At 36.3% G+C, this 18,988-nt stretch overlaps 2 protein-coding genes across 2 annotated transcripts; one reads left to right on the forward strand and one right to left on the reverse strand.

The window, feature by feature from the left end:
• The first annotated feature begins 402 nt into the window (after positions 1 to 402).
• On the forward strand, positions 403 to 12,015 carry mtap (methylthioadenosine phosphorylase). The gene is made up of 8 exons (XM_057330864.1): positions 403 to 508; positions 1,273 to 1,359; positions 1,445 to 1,503; positions 1,631 to 1,798; positions 6,910 to 7,012; positions 7,092 to 7,331; positions 11,319 to 11,441; positions 11,655 to 12,015. The coding sequence occupies exons 1-8, from the start codon at positions 485 to 487 to the stop codon at positions 11,691 to 11,693; spliced, it is 843 nt and encodes a 280-aa protein (XP_057186847.1). The 5' UTR covers positions 403 to 484; the 3' UTR covers positions 11,694 to 12,015.
• Positions 12,016 to 12,134: 119 nt separating this feature from the next.
• cdkn2a/b (cyclin-dependent kinase inhibitor 2A/B (p15, inhibits CDK4)) lies at positions 12,135 to 14,797 on the reverse strand. Its single transcript, XM_057330871.1, has 2 exons — positions 14,207 to 14,797; positions 12,135 to 13,394 (listed from the first exon to the last, which is right to left on the reverse strand). Exons 1-2 carry the CDS (start codon positions 14,330 to 14,332, stop codon positions 13,143 to 13,145), a joined length of 378 nt encoding a protein of 125 aa, XP_057186854.1. The 5' UTR covers positions 14,333 to 14,797; the 3' UTR covers positions 12,135 to 13,142.
• Between the last annotated feature and the right edge of the window lie 4,191 nt (positions 14,798 to 18,988).

The raw sequence follows: 18,988 nt of genomic DNA on the forward strand, positions 1-18,988 counted from the left end.
ATAAATAAAACACACTTTACTAAATGGTGTCTTAAAATTCAACTTAATAGTTAACATTTATATTTAATTTTTCAATTATTTAATTGGGGTAACATTTTGTGCCACATATTAACCTTTACATATTTAGCCAAAAAAAAGTATTTAAGAAGAGAATCATTAATAAAAAATAAACTTAGTTTTACTATAAACAAAAATCATTTTTTATAAATAAAAATCTATTTCTCACTGCTGACATATAACAGGATTCTTAGTGTATCCCTCGTACGTTTCTCCAAACCATTACAAATTGTAATGTGTTTAATGTCTGTTGATGTTAAATACAATGTTCAATAAAGAATTTATTTAAAAACTATTTCCGGTATGGAACAAACTTTTTTTAACTGCCGTAAATTGTATCGACCGGACGTGGCGTCAGTTTCGCGCATGCGCGGAAAATCGTGTTTCCGGGACTTACTCTTGTCAGTGTTGTCACACGTGAAGGAATATGGCATCGAACTGTAATGTGAAGGTAAATTTAATATGATTATTGTGCCACATGACACCAACCCCACAGTTAACAAGGCTTTAAAAACGATGTTAGCCAGATGTCTGGATTCTGAATAATCTCGGTTTACTTTATTTTACGGAAAACTCATTTTTAAAGTGTTTTTCAGTGGCTTGCATTGTTTGTTTCACTATAAAACCACGAGATTTACTGCAAAGCAGTGTTTTATGATGCAGAGAATAATTGCTGCTGTTTATGACTCCACTTCAAGAGGTGCTAAGTCCATCGTCAGCTTCATTTTTTTGTCATACTGAAGGCGTTTGTACATATAAGATCATAATTATGTAAATTCATTGTTTCCAATGACTCTTCCAATTTCAGTATGGCGGGTATTGACTGGATTTAGTAGATGGTAGATTCATAGGGCCATATAAAATCAATGGTTCTCTTGTTCTCTGTGTTATGCGTTTTAATTGGCAAATACATAAACTGTTTACTTTTTAAAGATATGTAAACATTATTGAACACTGAACAAAGTCTACAACTAGATTAATCATTGCACTGAATAAAAACACGATGACATTATTATTATATATATATAAAATGTTTGTAGCTTTAATGCTTAAGTTTGTGGGGTAAACTTACATGTCAACATGTTTCTATTTATCTGCTCACTATTCCAATAAACATTACCAACGGCCAACTTGTTTTGTGCCATATTAAGGGTAATAATGTTTGACATGTTTTGTTCAATAATTCTGTTTATTCTGATTTTTATATTCTTACAGATTGGAATTATTGGTGGTTCAGGTTTGGATGACCCAGATATACTGGAGGGAAGAACAGAACAGTATGTTGTCACACCATTTGGCAAGGTGAGCGGTTCAACAATGCAGCAGTATTACGAATGAATAAATACACCTCTGTCAATAATTTTGTTCTCTCTCTCATTTTAAATAGCCATCTGATGCGCTGATTTTGGGCAAAATAAAAAACGTTGATTGTGTACTTCTTGCAAGGTAGCTACACTGATGGGTAGACAAAATATATTTACATTCAAAGTGTATTTGGTCCATTGCAGTTGAAATGCATTGAACGTAAAATGTTTGTTGGTTTTATTGTTTTCAATCTTTTTAATTCTCTAAGGCACGGGAGACAACACACCATCATGCCCACAAATGTCAATTACCAGGCTAATATTTGGGCATTGAAGGAAGAGGGGTGTACACACTTGTTGGTCACCACAGCCTGTGGTTCTCTTAGAGAGGACATCCAGCCTGGAGACATTGTCTTGATCGATCAGTTCATTGATAGGTTAGTCTTTCTCTCTTTTTCATACTTCCATTTTTTAAGTTCACCTTAAAGAATTAAAGGTTTATCGATGTTGGGAGGAATTGTTGATATATTAATATCTTAAAGTAGTGAAAGCACAAAATGAAATAAACAAAACATTAAAACAAAAAATATGTTGACAGCGCAACCAATGGGATTAAAGGTGTCATCAAAAACAAATCGCCATAACTGTAAGATACATGTATACATTTTTTTGTATCACGATATGGGTTGTGTTGTTACACCACTGGTAATAGACTGAATGCAAAGTCGCTTTGGATAAAAGTGTCAATGGATAAAATGCATTCATGTAAATGTAAAACTTCAAACCCTGTGTACATTTATACTAATAGTGTTTCTGCATTACAGACCTGCAGTGCCATACAAAAAATGTTTGTTAGAGTAAAAAAAAACATAACGTGAGAAGGGGAGTGAAAATAAAGATGTAGTGGGAATGTAGGTGTAGTATATGCTTACCCTTATTACGCTTTTGTCTTGAGAATTAACACCTTCAAGTCACAAACGTAGCAAGTTGGGATTGTTTTACAGTTTTTTTATACATAATGTGAGGATTATGAACAGGTAGTGCATTGCTCTAGGAGTAAAGCAAGGTAGAGCATTAAATTCTAGGCAATTCCAGCGTTATGGACGTGACATAAAAATGCTCAGAGAATGAATTTGTTACGATTATATTTAACCATCTGTTTATATTTTACTGAACCCTTGTTGATAGAGTCTAATCATAAAAAATGTCAGTCTATGAAAAAAATGTATATTTAAGAAAAGGGAAATAAACATGCGTTATGGATGTGACAAAAAAAAAAGGACGCGGTTTTTGGGAGACAATAAACTTTGTAGGATTTCTATAAAATAAAATGCACAATCCTGAAGCAATAATACCCAATGAATGGAGAAGGGATGCCTCTTTATAGAACATAAAATAGTTACTTTATATTCATTTTCATGTGTCCATTTATGAGGAATATGTAGCGTTATGGATGTGACAATCCTGAAAATGGCACTTACCTGACTATGAAAAATCATGCACTAAAAATAAAACAAATGCTTTAAAAATTTGAAGCGAGATCTCACTTGGGTATTTGAACCACCAAATGTTAAAATCTGTGCTGTTACCAGAGTAAAAACCGCTGGTAAAAACTTAATTTTTTCGTGGTAAGGTTGACATTTTCATGGAATTGCCCTTCTGTGCCTGTAGTGCCATGTTCTGCAGAATTAAGCTCCAACTCTTGTCAAACACCTTATTTGAAAATGAAAGGTAGTGGGAGCCTGTGGTTATTTGGACAATGCTTCAGACATATAGCATGCTTTGGGCAGCCCTATTTGGGTGATTCTCACAAAACAATTGAAACATCATGGCAGTACTGATTTTAAAAATAAAGCATATAATTCAGTAACACAAAACGTAATCCATCCAGCTATGTCTAAGTGCATAACATGTTTTAATTTCAACAGAGTAAAACTAAAATATGTTCTACTAGGTGAACTCAACTGACAACAAAAGAAAAAAATAACATACTGTAGGCCATAATAAAAATGGAGAAATAGTGGAAAGAAGTGTCCATGATTGATGAATCATCCTCTGTTACATTTTTAAAGACACACAGATCTTTTTTATTAAGCTTGATCTTTGCAGTAACAGATCTGCAGTACCTTTCAAATAGCTATGAGGTTAAAATATATCTTTATGCTTCTTTAAGTAATAAATTAAATATTCTGTGTTTACGCAGCAATATTGTTTTTCATTACCTTAACGGGTAGTTTTCATTTTTTAATTAAATGTGCAGTAGGGCTGCAGCTATCGATTATTTTAGTAATCGAGTATTCTACTGATTTTCCATCGATTAATCGGGTATTCGGATAAGTACTTTTTCTTTATTAAAGAGCAATACTAAATATACAAGAGAAAATAAGACAGGTCTCTTAAAATGAACAACTAATTTGTTTCCTTTTTAGAAAAATTAACATATTTATTGCTGAAATTGCATACATTAATATCTGTGAAAACTAAACCCATTTAGTACATTCCATTGCCGTATTACATTCAAAATGCAATATAGGCCTAATACAAATGTATAAATAAGAAACATTAATAAAAATAGAAAGAATAATTTCAAAGGTAAACAACTAACTTCAGCTTATGTATGATGCATTTAGTTTATCTAAATTAGTTTTAGTTTATTTTTTTACTGTTAAATAGTAATATATTTGTCCACATAAACATACAGAGTTAACCGGACTTTTATTTTGGCAGGTCGTCGGAAGACGCTTATTTTTTAGTGTGTTAGCTTCACTCAGTAAAATGTTCTGAAATAAACTCTCAGAGCAACTCTGGAGATGAAGTTCATGTGTTCATGTTCTCATAAAGTGCAGTTCATTCACTCAGACACGCAGAACAGCCAGATGGCATGTGTAAGTAACATGATTCGGCATCCACTCCGAATCTAGTTTTATGGACTTTTCCGGAAAACAAGTTTCACTCGCAAAATAGACTAAAACTAAGTAAAATAGCAGTTCACCATTTCAATAAGCTATCACTTATTTATCAGCATGAGAAATACGTGTGAGCGTGTGAACAGACTAAAATGCGTGTGTCTCACGGTGAATGCGTGCAACTTGAGAGCCCTGTAACATGAATAGAGTTTAGCGGGCTGTGTGTACTGTAGTTAAATGGATTAAACGAGGCGAGGCAACAAAAATTGCCTCGATGATTTTTTGTATTCGAATTACTCGAGTTACTCAAGGAATCGTTTCAGCCCTAATGTGCATTGAACTAGGACCACAATTTTAACCCGAGCTTTTGTTATATAAGAGGGAATCATATTCAAGCGAACATCCTGTAAGTGTCAGACCTGAAAACGCCCTTGTGACCCTGGATCACAAAACCAGTCTTAAGTAGCACGGGAACATATTTAGTAAAAGACAAAAATACATTGTGTGGGTCAAGATTATCGATTTTTCTTTTATGCCAAAAATCATTAGGATATAAAGATCATGTTCCATGAAGATATTTTTACATTTCCTACCTTAAATATATAAAACTTTATTTTTGTGAGTGGATGGCCTGCCACAGTGCCCCTGATTAACAACTTCAAAGGCAATTTTCTCAATATTTTGATTTTTTTGCGCTCTCAGATTCCTGAGTTTTAAACGGTTGTATCTCAGCCAGATATTGTCCTATTCTAACAACTCATATATCTATAGAACGTTTATTTATTCAGCTTTCAGGTTATGTAAAAATCTCAATTTTGAAAAATTGACCCATAAGACTGGTTTTGTTGTCCAGGGTCACCCTTGTTACTGAAATAACAACTGTTATTGACATGAAGCTCAGCGAACGGCAGGTCCTGGAATGCACCTATAGATAGGTTGAACACCGCCTCCACAGAAGAATATCAACGCCTACTTCTCGAGCCCTGCCCACTGGTTCACACATGACAGTACTGAACACAAGCTGCATGGTACCAGATAGAGCGAGTGTATGCATCATGCCGTTAAAGATCGCTAAATATTGTGCAGTGCCTGGTTGTGGAAGAACACAGTCGCTGCATAACCTTCCTTCGGATTCCGACAGTAGGAATGCGTGGTTGAAGTTCATTTTTAAAGACGTTCCAGCTCACGTGGGGAAAACATTGAGCGTTTGTTCGCTTCATTTCAACACGGATTCCTTGAACAAGTCTTTACGGAGAGACTAAAATTAAAAAGCAGTGCTGTGCCGTCAATATTGGATCCGATAGGAATAGCGCAGCAATCTTGTGAGTAAAACATATTTGTACTATGCGTTACTATTGCTTTGTTAGAGATCGCTTGATATGCCCTGATAGTATTACCTGGGGACCTCTAGTCATTTGTAATAATTGTAATTGGCATCTCTGTGATTTGGCGGGCTCATATATCATTTTTCAAGGTTTTAACCACCGTTTGCGAATAATGGAGGCTGTTTTGAAGTGTTTTGATATTATTTCTGGTGCTGGGTCATATCCATATCTGCCAACACTGCCGTTTTGGCCGAGAGTCTACCGTTTGTTTATTTATCATGAAAACTAGTAACATTTGAGACTTGCGATCACGGTGATCTTCTGTCCGGTTCGCAGGTCTTAAATGATGACATGTACGGTCATATATCACTAAACACCATATAACTATAGGCTTTACAAACTATACGCAAAGCCTTGCCATCACATCCGGGAAATAAGTCCGTAAATTTGAGTAAAATCACGTTACGTAACATTACGTGTCTAACCAAATTCCCAGAAGGCTCCAACTAAGTCAACTACGCAAGCTGCTATCCAGTCATAGCAGTGGGCGTTTACTTTCAAGTCTTCTATGTGGCCCCTCCCTTAAAAACCGAGTGTTTCTCCAGCCGGCCTCAAAACCAGGGTAGAAAATAGCCTATTACTTATTGATTCTGATGTTTTCGAATGTAAAAACCACGCGAACAACATAAGTAGACATCAGACAATGGTATAAAACAATAAAAACGGCCAGTTCACTGCACCTTTAATAATTTTCTTTGAAAAGATACTTCATTAATGTCCAATTATGTATGATGAATAAAAAGTGACTAAGACATCATGGCTTCTCTTTTCCACCCCCCGCAAAACATGGTAAGAAATCTCATTTCTGTAACTGCCTGTTTTTGACAGTTACGATAATGAATTTGTTAAGGTCTTATTTTGAACAAAAATGTTTAAAAAATTGTTAATGCGACCTTGTTGTTAATGCTTAAAACGGCAATTTGTTGTTGCAAATATCTTTAAAACAATCATGTTGACATCTTGGAAGCCAAGATTTTGTGAGAATCACCCATTTGGAGTCCTGGCTCTTGGTCCTTTCCTGGTCCTGCAGCCCTCTCTCCTCCCCATTATTTCCTGTCTCTCTCTATTGTCCCTGTGAAAATAACGATGAAAAAGATGATGACAGGTATGATAGGTATGTTTGATTAGTTTTGGAGCAAAAGTCTGCCAGATTGCTATTATCTGTTACTGTAATCACCCTGAACAGTAACATATCCTAGTTTTTTACTTTTTGTTTCTTTTTCTTCATACTTTACATGCCACCATCCTAAATTCAAGAACAACAAAACGCGCTGAGACATTTTATGATGGGCAGCCCACCAGCCCCACAGGAGTATGTCACATCCCTATGGCTGAACCCTTCTGCAGTAAAACTAGAAAGGTGAGTGTAAACACTATTGGGGCTTTATAATTATTATTACTTATCATAACTCAAATATAAAGGTAAAATATGTCTTTAGGTGCTACTAGAGATCGCCCAAGGACTAGGTGTAAAGTGTCACCCTCGTGGGACTATGGTGACCATAGAAGGGCCACGTTTCTCCTCTCGGGCAGAGAGCCTTATGTTTAGACAATGGGGTGCTGATGTCATTAACATGACAACTGTACCGGAAGTGGTTCTTGCCAAGGAGGCTGGCCTGTGCTATGCTAGTATTGCAATGGCAACTGATTATGACTGCTGGAAAGAGCACGAAGAAGCGGTAAGCAGATATGTGTTGGTTTGTTTGTGTGTGAGTTTACTGCTTGTTGCAGTTCAATTGGGGTACAGTGCATACATGATGTTGCTTCCATACATGTTACATGGCTAAGTATAACTATAAAATTATTCCTTGCAGGACTAATATGCAATAAAAACTATACAAAGATTTAGGCATACTACAAAGTGTTGGTCCGAGTCAGCTGAGATATAAGTAATATATGTCTATATAATGGCTGTAGATAAAGAGTGGAGAAGACAAGTATCAGAGAGTTATGAAACAGGTGTTAACTTATCAACTTTTTTCTATAGCTTAAGGAACTTATTGATAAATCACATTGTAGAACAATTTGAACAGACAGCGGGTTGTGAGTTATATTGAGATATATAGAAAGTATTAGTATTAAACTAGTATTAAAGGCGGAATGGATGATTTGGTAAGGTGCTAACTTTAGCCTGCTAGCACTTAAATCATGAGAATCGCCGTTCAAAGCCATGCATCCTCCAAAACATATGAACGCGCACTAACCAGAAGCTCTTTGATCAATTCCAATAAATTCATGTCTCATTCACCAGTGAGAACACGTTAGCGTACAAAGTAAATAATGTTACTATAATAGCGAAAACAGCTAATGTTAACAACAGCTTTAAAACGGGATTAGATGCAGCGTAGTTCCTGTTAGACACTGGGTAACGATGTAATACATAAAGGTCCACAAACTACATAAGCAACATAATCAAAACCCATCAAAATCGAATCATAACACGTACCTACCTGTCCAGAAGTTACCATGGCATCATCTTTGAAACCCTTGACTCACGTAGCTGCTCCCAGCGTGGAAAAGCAACACCGATTATAATCATACCCGTCAACACTCCCGTTTTGGCCAGGATTTTCCCATTTTTCACACCCATCTCCTGTTAAAACCTCCGGAAAAGAATCGCTAACAGAACGAGTGGGAAAACCCCAGAAAGCGGCCGCAAACTGACCGTCAGGGACTGGAATGCATTCGCGACCAAAATTCTGCTTTCACCTTTTTGCTGATTAGACGTTTTTAGTTGTGGCAATTTTTAAGATGGTCTTTATTTTTGTTCGTCCTTTGCAAGTGCCACTTGCAAACTTGCACACATTTAACAAGGGGAAAGTTAGGTTCCAGCTGTTTACCTGCCTTTCTCCCACTGTGTCTGCACAGCGTATGTGACCGCGTTGATGACATATGGTGTCTGCGTGAACAGGGTGCGCAGTGGGAGGCAAAATACTTTGACTGAAAATGTACACACGACCTATCATTGTGTTCGGCTCGAATTTAATAATTGGGCGAAAGTTATTTTGGTCCTACACCTTTCACAGACAATATATAATTATAAAAATATCATGGACCACTTTACTTATTGATTGCTATCAGGATGTAAAGAGATTTCCAACCAGCGTGAATTTTTTTTTTCTGGACAGGATCACCTATTCTGCCTTTAAAGGGATATTTCAGGCAAGAAACAAAATTTGTTTCTTTGAATGTTTTGAATTGAATGTTTTACTCACCCTCAAGGCATCCTAACTGAATATGACTTTTTTTCTTGAAGAATAATACAGTCGGAGTTAAAATACCACGTATGCTTTTACTTCCATGCAGTAGAATGGGCGTGAATAGGGGGACATTTCTTTGAAGCTCCAAAAAGTGCATCCATCTGTCAAAGAACAGCTCGACCCGGCTCCGTGGTCTTAACAAATTTCTTCTGAAGCAAATCAATGTGTTTTTTTAAGAGAAATATCCATATTGACAACGTTATTAACGTTAATGTCTGGCTGTGGGTGACGAAAGCTCCTGCACAGAGGAGACGGTATCCTTTTGGAACAAAATGAAAAATGCCGCGTTCGTCATCGGAGCTTACGACACGCCTGTGTCATTTGGCGGAAAAACAAGCCTCTGGTTCACGCGCAGCAGAGGGATAACGTAAGCTAGACATTATCGTTAATAGCATTGTCAATACGGATATTTCTCTTAAACAATTCGCTTCAGAAGACAAGGAAAACATGGGAAATTTTCTTTCTTGTCTGAAATATCCCTTTAAACTGTGTGTAGCTACACGGCTCTAATTCATTTAAAGGTAACATCTGGAATACACAACATGGCTTTTAAAATCTGAATAGATTTTACAACACTTTCACAGCATCTTGAGCATACTTGTCTATATGAGGTTGAGATCCGTCTTTATTCACCTAAGGACGACAGAAAGAATCTATTACAAAAGTTTACAAAATCATTCATTGATACGCAATAATAAAAAAAAGATACAAACATATTACATATTAAGATCGAAACATATGTATTTCTCAAAACAATTTACACTGAGCAACCTGTTAAAAACTTTACACACACGAGTACGACAATTTGATTCCTTAGTCTGGAAATGACTGATTTGATGCAAAATGTAAAGGTAAGTGCCATCAAAATAGATAATTTAAATTTCTCATCTTTTTTATCGTGTGTGCCTGCGTGCGTGTGGCAATACTACATAAAAGTCAACTGAGCACACAGCAATTTCTCTCTGAGCTGCACATGTGGTGTTGCTTCCGTGCAGATGAAGTCATATTAGCACAGTGGCAGGGGGGAATTTCTTGAGATATCCTGAGTCAAATCTAGATGAGTAGGAAGCTCAAATTTATTTGCAAAATGAAATCAGCATTGTATAACGGTAGAGATTTTAGGTTCATAGGAGCAAAGGTCTGAATCATATTGATTCTAAATACACAAAATATCTCAGAATCCATGCATGCTGTCTTGTTTTCTCTTGTAGTTTCACTTGTGAGGTTTTCTACACTATTTTTAGAAAACCAGAAGGATATCAATAATGTGTGGCATGGTGAAATCTATATAATTCTGGCATTATAAAAAGATTTGGACACTTAACCACAAATAAAATGCATGAATGGACCAGTTTAAAAGATAAAAAGAAAGAATTGGGGGGTGGTAAGTAAAATTACAGGGACATCAAAAGTAATACACGTATACAACATTTCTCCAGCACTTGTCTGCTGCTTTTTTACAATCGAAATAGAGTGCTGTAACAAGAGACAAGCAGTTTCAATTTGTTAGAAGTCTAATAAAATTCTTAATCTAGCTACGCTATTTGTAAATTGAAACTAGTGAGATTTCAGAGAAAGTATGGAATAAAGAGCAATTTTTTTTGCGAACTTGAAAGTTTAAGATATTTAACTATTTTGGAACAAATATTTGAAGATATTCCTTTTAAAGTCAACAAACGCTGTCTGCAGATTATTGCTTCCGATAACCGGACGACCGGTTAGGCTGGTAGTTTGAATCAATGTTTACTTCCCCTTGACTTCTTCCGAGTTCCTGCCTCTGACCTCCAGTATGAACTCCCCCGCTCCACCACATCCTTCTGTCTCTATCCTGTATTCACATTTTCTCTGACTCATGCACACACAGTCATAAAGCACAGTGCCAACGCATTAGTCACTCCTTCACCGCCTTCAAGTACGGAGATCAGCAACGTTAATATTAAATTGCTAAAGCCAAAACAACTGTTATTGAAAGTTAAACCTAGTGTTTAGTTTTTGTTAGTGACTTGATTTAGTCAGTTAACTAATACTGGTTTTAGATAATTATGTCTTATAAAGTCAGGCATTAACTATATGTTCCTTGACCATTAAATATTTTCCAGTTTTAGTTTTAACTGGTTTTATATGGTAGATTATATGGGACCCTAATCTTAGATCACAGGCAAACGTAAGCATCATTTGTGCGTTATGTGAAATGTTATCATTTATCTAATAATAAATTATGATATCTAAATAATAAACCTAATCCATTGTTTTTGTATGTGCATTCACTATCTTTATCTGGATGTTTGACATTAATTCAATTAAATTAACACTTGCAACAAGTTATGCAAAAACAAATCTAAATTATAAAATTACAATTATTCATTACGTTATGTACTAAACTTGACTCTTTTTTTCATTCTTTAGGTGTGTGTGGACAATGTTCTGAAAACCATGAAAGAGAATGCAAATAAAGCTAGCAGCATTCTGCTCACTGCTATACCTCAGATCTACCAGATGGACTGGGAAAGCACAATAAATGCACACAAAGTGAGTTTACTAGTTCAATTAATTATTTAAAAATATTATATTATATTGTATTTCAGTGTTTAAAATACATGAAGGTTATAATTGACTTGATTAAAAGAGAGAAAAAATTATATAGAGTTATATTCAAATAACACATTTTTCAGAGTGTCTGACATCCATACTGTATTAAACTTCCCATATCATCTCATGTCATTTTTTTTCTATTTTTTGCAGTTGATGTCACAGTCTTCAGTAATGTTGCCCAAACATTAAGGCACATTGCCATCAAGGAGACACCAAGTTGTGATGTTCATGTTGGTATGACACTCATTCCACTTATAGCTTCAATTTATTGAAGGCTGTGTGATTTGTTTGTCAACCACAATGACATCAAATATGTGCACAGATTAGAGTTGGTAAAAACAGTCATTTGCATGTATGAAAGCATTTTAGAGAGCATGGTCAGAACTTTTGATATCACATTTTTACATTACGTTACATTATTTTATGCATAAGAAATACCTTGTATTTTTGGTTAGACGCAAAGCTAAATGCAATTCTCTTATTACAATAAATTACGGTTGTTTTTCCTGAATGCAGTTTGTGTGGGATATTGTTGAGCCGGGCAGTGGTTCTGTGCTTAAAACCTTCCACTATTTTGAGTCTACAGTTTTGTGAAGAACAAATGTATGTAAAAAAGTAGCCCAGATGCTGCTCATGAGAGCAAATGTATCTGCAGTTTCATTTTTAGTTTGCCTCTTAAAGATTTGACACTTTAACAGTAGGCTTAAATTGACTTTTTTCAAGGGGTTGTCCCAATCTGACTTTGATTGTTTTCAAGTGCCTGGTCTAAGTCCTGGCCTAATGGTGAGAGACCATTTCTGACCACAAGGTTGCCGGTTCGATTCTCAGGGCCGGCAGGTAATGACTGAGGTGCCCTTGAGCAAGGCACCTTACCTTCACTTGCTCCCCGGGCGCTGCAGTGATAGCTGCCCACTGCTCCGGGTGTATGTGTGTTCAATACTCACTGGATGGGTTAAACGCAGAGGTCACATTTCGGGTATGGGTCACCATATCTGACAAATAGGTCACTTTAACTATAATCTTTTTTTCTCTAGTTTTAATAGCAATTATGCGTATTGTCTATCTTACCCTGAGGTGTGATCGGAATAACAATACAGAATAAATATTTTGACTGACATTTTCTGAATTTCTAGTTGCATTTCTTAGTTTCTTATTACTGAGCAAAGTCGTCAAATAAAGTTTGCTTGGTGCCATCTAACGACTTTTGATATTAAAATAACTAAAGCTATAAAAAAGATGTATTTTCGAAAGTGCTATAAACGGTATTTTCTGAATGCATTAAACTTGATTTTATGGTCATGCTATTCACAAAAATTACACACCTAACGAAAATATCGTATAATGCAATCTAACAAAGCCGCTCACCGAAATAAATTAATAAGCAATTACTGAGCAGTTACAAAACCGCAATCGATTTGGCAGCGTTTTTGACGTTGTAATTGTATCTACCAAGAATAAATATATTGCAGTAAACTCAAATAAAACATACAAACTACAAGGTAAGCGTTTAAAAGGCATTCTTACAAAGAAAACTACAAATAAATATGCGGTCCAAAAGATCAATGTGCAATATAAGTAAACCAAAATAAAATTTAAGATTAGACAATATGCGTGTTAATAGAAGATAAATGATTGTTTTTAAAAACGATTGAGAAATTCGACGACGTCCAAGTTTCCCGTCTGTCGTGCCACATCCACAGGTAGTAAATTGTTGTTGTCTGTTGCCTTTGGATCAGCGCTAAAGCAAATTAAAAGCTTCAGAGTGTCCAGGAATCCAGTTCTGGCAGCGTCGTGTAGAGGTGTGCTACCCGTTCCGGGATCAGGCACATTAGGATCCGCACCATGTTCAAGCAACAGGTGCGCTAAAGGTGTGTTACCCATCATCATCACCTGTGTATGATACAAACGCTCGTCATTGTCATCAAACCCTTTGATGTAACCCTTTTACGAAGAAACAACTACAGCAATTTCTACTTTAAATTACATTATTTAAATTAGCCTACTTTTTATATATTTCTTTGAAGGTTTAGTATTAGAAACAAAAAAGGCACTTAAACTTAACATGTTAAACCTTTTAATAGTTAAAAAAAGAATTAATCAAACTTTTTTAAAAAGTTATTTAAAATACATACAATACATAAAAATGTATTTGAAAATGTAAATAATTAAAACAAGAATATTTAAGTCGTAAATATTTTATTTTAATAAATGCGTTTGATTACAAAATGCTTATCATCATCAACTTAATCTGCAGAGAATACTCAATGTCACATTTTTACTATACAAATTATCTTTTGTATATTTAAGTACATTTAGGCCTTAACAAAAAGAAAATTCGGAAATTAATTCGTTTTCACACACTGAAACGAATACAGTTACTAGACACAACTGCATGTCTAACAAAGGCACTGTTTTTAAAAGTATTGAAACAAGTCAACTAGTCTTACTTTTGTGTAATGTTATGTGTTTCAAGTAAATAAAATTAAAACGTAAATACAATATTGAATTGCTTTAAAAGGAATAAGCCACATTTGTTTACCTGCATCATATTGTGAAATAAATTACGTCATTACATTTTTTAAATTACATTAAATCTTTTAGAGACTTTCAGTCTTATTTTTATGTTTAAATGTATCCCCAAACTCCCTTATATTCTTAAATTTAACTATAACCTTTCGAAATATCTACAAACGCAGGTCTACCTGTATAGGTGTTCTTCCAAATCTGTTAACGCTGTTCACATTCACTCCTTTAGAAAGTAGAAACTGAACACGGACAGTGTTTCCAGTGGCGGCTGCTTTGGTCAGCTCATCCGCGTCAAACATCATTGTCAAGTTCCACTTTGACAGGTAAAGCAATATACGGCAATAATTAAAAGAGTTCACATTGCATTTTAATGTTCACTGTCACCCGACCAGAAATATTCCTTTGCACTGGGTGAAAGAGTTGAATCAGCTGCTGTAGAAGGTGTTGTGTTTGATAATTATTAGACGTAGGGAGAAATTTGTTCGGACTTGCCTCTGTTATAAACGTCACAACATATCGCGCTGCTGCAGTATGCTAGTGTGTTCTGCGCATGTGCACTCCCACACTGATTCAGGAAGACTGAATGTTGATAGTCGTAAGAGACGGTCTGTTTATGGAATAAAATGAGTAGCCTTATCTGGTTTTCTTTGTAGGTGGTTGGAATTAATCTTTAAATGCAATTCAGGGAATTGGTCTTTTGTAAAATAGGGATGTTCGTGAAAACTAGTTACACACAGACAAGTTAACGTGTAAATTAGCCTATCTGAGTACGCTATTATGAATACGGTATAGCGAATAACGACTCAAGACAGCTTTAAATATGACATTAATTAAACTAGTGTTAGAAAACGACAGCTCGTCTACAAAAGGGGGATGGAGGGTGTATTTGGAATTATCTGGATTTTTGCTATATAGGCTAGCTAGGCTATAGGCCTACGTGTTTATAACGTGTGTCATTAGTTTAGTCAAATCGTCTTTGGGCTATTCCATGGAAATGTCAACTTTTCGATTAAGAAAGTTATTACCAAAGGTTTTCACAATACTGATAAACTTATGGCCTATCAATATTTGGTGATTTTAATACCCATGTGAAGTTTTAAAGCTTTTTTTGCGTTTGTAAAGCAGAGTTTACCATAGTCAGGGAAGTAAATCGTCGCATCCGTAACGGAATTGTCACATAACGGACCATATTCTTCACAAATGGGAACATGAAAATTAATATAATGTAATAATTATTTTATGCCATCCCTTGTCCATTTATTCAATATTATTTCTTCTGGTTTGTACATTTTAATTCACAGAAATTCTACAAAGTATGTTAACTTGCATGTTGTCCTTATTTTGTCACATACATAAGGCATGAATTCCCCCCTCTTTTAAAATAGAAAACTCTTTTATAGACCGATATTTTTCTTGTCTAACTCATCAGGGGTTCATGAACATATAAACAAATGGTTCAATATATTGGTAAAATATTAATTTTATGAGAAATTATATTTCAAGTTTTGACTGAAAATCTCACATCCATAACACTGGAAATTGTTTATACTCGTGACTTGGATCAAAATGCATTCACTAGTAGGCCTATTTGAGATGGATGTGTCTATTTTAAATTAACATATATCTTAAAAGTATGTTTTAAATTATTTTAAAATAATACTCTTGTTTTGAGTCAACACAGAACAGTTAAAGAACTTTGTTTGACTTAAATAATGGGAACAGTTTTTCCTCTGTCGGGCCGCACAGTTCTAAGAATGGTTATATTTCCACTTGAAATTAGTTTGGTGCAGCACGATACCACTGTTTTTGGCTCAGAATTCCCAGCACAGTTGTCTTATTACAGTTGCTGTTACATCTTATATAGTAGGTTAACCCTCGCATTACCTTGTGCATTTGTATACAGCAGCAGAAAAAGTTAAGAGACCATTCCAAATTTTCATTTCAAATCAGCATTCTAGATGTATTGTGGCCATCCCATTCAACAAAATCAAACCTCAGGAGTGAAAAAGTCATCCAACAGCAATGTTAAAGACTGACAGCATTACAAGACACACGAAAACTGCGATAGAAATAGAGGTTATTACATAAAACATAATTTATTAACTTTTCCTGAACACAAATATTACTCTTGTATTGCTTAAAAGTGAAAAAGAACCAGTTTTCTTTGCAGTATTTGAGGTCCGCGGCTGTATTTATACCATATTGTTATGTTTAAATTTGACTGCGCTGACTAGTTTACATATCTGAAGAACGATGATGACACTTTACAATATCTACGGTGGTGTCTAAAATAGAGGACTAGTCATGTCATCCATACGATGACTGTGTTGCAGGTTTACCAGGCCGTGGTGCTTAAGGCATGGATGAGGGTGGTTTGGACCCTGAGATTTATAAAAAGCTTTGTAGGACTGTATGAAGTGAAGTGACCTATTTGTCAGGTATGGTGACCCATACCCGAAATGTGACCTCTGCATTTAACCCATCGAGAGAGTAGTGAACACACGCACAGCAAGTGGTGAACACACGTACACCCGGAGCAGTGGGCAGCTATCACTGCAGCGCCCGGGGAGCAAGTAGGGGTAAGGTGCCTTGCTCAAGGGCACCTCAGTCGTTACCCGCCGGCCCCGAGAATCGAACCTGCAACCTTCTGGTCACAAGTCCGACTCTCTAACCATTAGGCCACGACTGTATGATTTGGGCCTTCAAGTGAACCACTCAATCTATCGGCTACAGCATGGGCAGGCTTGTTTTACTGCACACTCCCCTTTGGCTCACCTTAACAAACCTGAAGAACTCAGAAGACAGCCCATCTTGATGCTCATGTATGTTCCACCGGCCGCTATGGTGATGCCGTAAGGTTATTTTCAGACTGTTCTTCATCCTGTCAAGGAGCCCTCCAGCTCCACCTCGGCCTCTTGCAGAAGGCTCGAGTACACCATAAGGCCCTATAGACTTCTTGGCCTAAGCACCAACTATTTCTAAGGAAGTGAATCCGCTGTCCAAAACCTTTCCATTAATGCTCCTCCCTTGCAGGAGGTCTTTGTGCAATGTCTTTGTGGAGATTTGTTGATTAAAAAATCCCTAAAGACTAATGGCTAAAGGTCAGTTTATGGTTCTGCGTAGGACCTACGCTGTAACCTACGGCGTAGCCTACGCAGAGCCGCGTACCCTGTGCGTACCCTACGCCGTAGCCTGACGCGCACCTCTCCAAAAATGTAACAACGCGTCAACTCAACGCGGACCCTACGCGGACCGCAAGCGCTGTGACTGGTCGGTTTGGCAGCATCGTACTTCCTTCTACGCATTTCCGGCATCTTCTTCTCTGGTGTCTTCTTCCGGCAAGTTCAGAGTCCACAAAATAACAACATGGTGAGCATCGACATCGACCAAGTTACTGAGCGTCTGATTGAAGAGGTTCGGAAATACACGCATCTGTATGACTCCTCTTCGGCGGACTATAAAGACTGTCAGATGGCGGCAAATTCTTGGAGAGAGATTTCCTCTAACGTCGGTTTGGCTTCTATTGTCGTTTGCAAACACTAGCATACACACACACAAAACATCGGCGAAGAAGAGCAAACCCATGAAAACACAAAGAGCCAACTAGCGTTTCGGCGGTGTAATTGCAGTATGACGCATACTCTCTACGCAGAACCATAAATGTTCACGACGGCGTCGTCTACGTACGTAGGCTACGCCGTATGTTACAGCGTAGGTCCTACGCAGAACCATAAACTGACCTTTACTGACACCCTGTACCACCGAAGGGTGATGCTACACAATGTACAACGTGTCAAGCATGAACTTACAAATGTTTCTGAAATACTTCAGCACAGGTCAACGACTGCATACAGCAGCGCAGAATCTTTGCTATTAACATGCTGTAATTTGTCATCTCCAAACAACGTTTATTTCAATACGATGTGAAACTGCATGACGTTGGCCCTCCAGAAATCGAGTTGACTAGCCCTGCAATAAGACTTCAGTATTCTATGTGCTTAGGAAAGTCTTATTAATACCTTCTCACTGAATTTACAAGCAATCAGAGACATTTCAGCAGTGTTGGGGAGTAGCTACAGGTAGTGATGCTGCTAACTTGATGCTGGGTAGCCTTTCGAAATCTATATGCTTTTTCTAGCAAGTAATTGATGTTGAGTCGCCATTGAAGCAGCTTCTTATAGATCACAAACTAAAAGTGTTCATTACTGCCATCTATTGCTGTATTTATGTATTGCGGCTTTTAAGAGATCTCAGATGATTATGTAAAGCAGGGGTTCTTAACCTTTTTGACTCCAAGGCCCCCAGTTGTATTCAACCATATTCAAAGCCCCCCCACCCATATCTTGGGTTTTATTTCAATAATCAGTATTTCAATTCTCATTTTGTCCAGTTTTTAATTAACCTTAAAGCATTTGTCATTAACAATACTTTTAATATTCCACATGATAAATACTATGGTATGCTAGTATTTACTAGAGTAAACTGCAGTGTATTGTGGTATATCCCAGTATCTTATAGTACTTACCACCCTTTGTTAATGAATACTACAGTATTCTATAACGTTACAGTAACAATAGTTAATCGATAAACTGTAAAAAACTATAGTATCTACAGTAGGAATACTACAGTATTCGGTATTTCAGTAACTAAAGTGAATTGATAAACTGTAATAAAAACTGTAGTATACTTTAATATTTACTATGGTAAGAAAACACTCAAAAACACTAGAGTGTCTATGAATTTATTACAGTTTATTATAGTAAACATTAAAGTGTACCTACTACACTATTGCACTTTAAAAAAAAATGTTGTTTTTTGTTGTTCAGCTTAAAAAATTAGTTACCTGGTTGCATAAATTTTTTGAGTTAATTGTCATGCTTTTTAGTTTGCATCTTGTAAAACAAGCCAAGTTGCACACCCTCTGGTTGTTGTAATCTGTGCTTGAAGTGTGAAAAAAC

The sequence above is a fragment of the Triplophysa rosa genome, linkage group LG4, assembly GCF_024868665.1.
Source record: "Triplophysa rosa linkage group LG4, Trosa_1v2, whole genome shotgun sequence".
Taxonomy (NCBI): domain Eukaryota; kingdom Metazoa; phylum Chordata; class Actinopteri; order Cypriniformes; family Nemacheilidae; genus Triplophysa; species Triplophysa rosa.

Bases quoted from the DNA above. Each gene is read 5' to 3' on its own strand.
- mtap (XM_057330864.1), top strand. From the start codon at position 485: ATGGCATCGAACTGTAATGTGAAG. The intron at 509-1,272 runs GTAAATTTAATA...ATATTCTTACAG, and splicing joins CATCGAACTGTAATGTGAAG to ATTGGAATTATTGGTGGTTC. The intron at 1,504-1,630 runs GTAGCTACACTG...TAATTCTCTAAG, and splicing joins GATTGTGTACTTCTTGCAAG to GCACGGGAGACAACACACCA.
- cdkn2a/b (XM_057330871.1), bottom strand. From the start codon at position 14,332: ATGATGTTTGACGCGGATGAGCTGACCAAAGCAGCCGCCACTGGAAAC. The intron at 13,395-14,206 runs GTAGACCTGCGT...TATCATACACAG, and splicing joins TTGGAAGAACACCTATACAG to GTGATGATGATGGGTAACAC.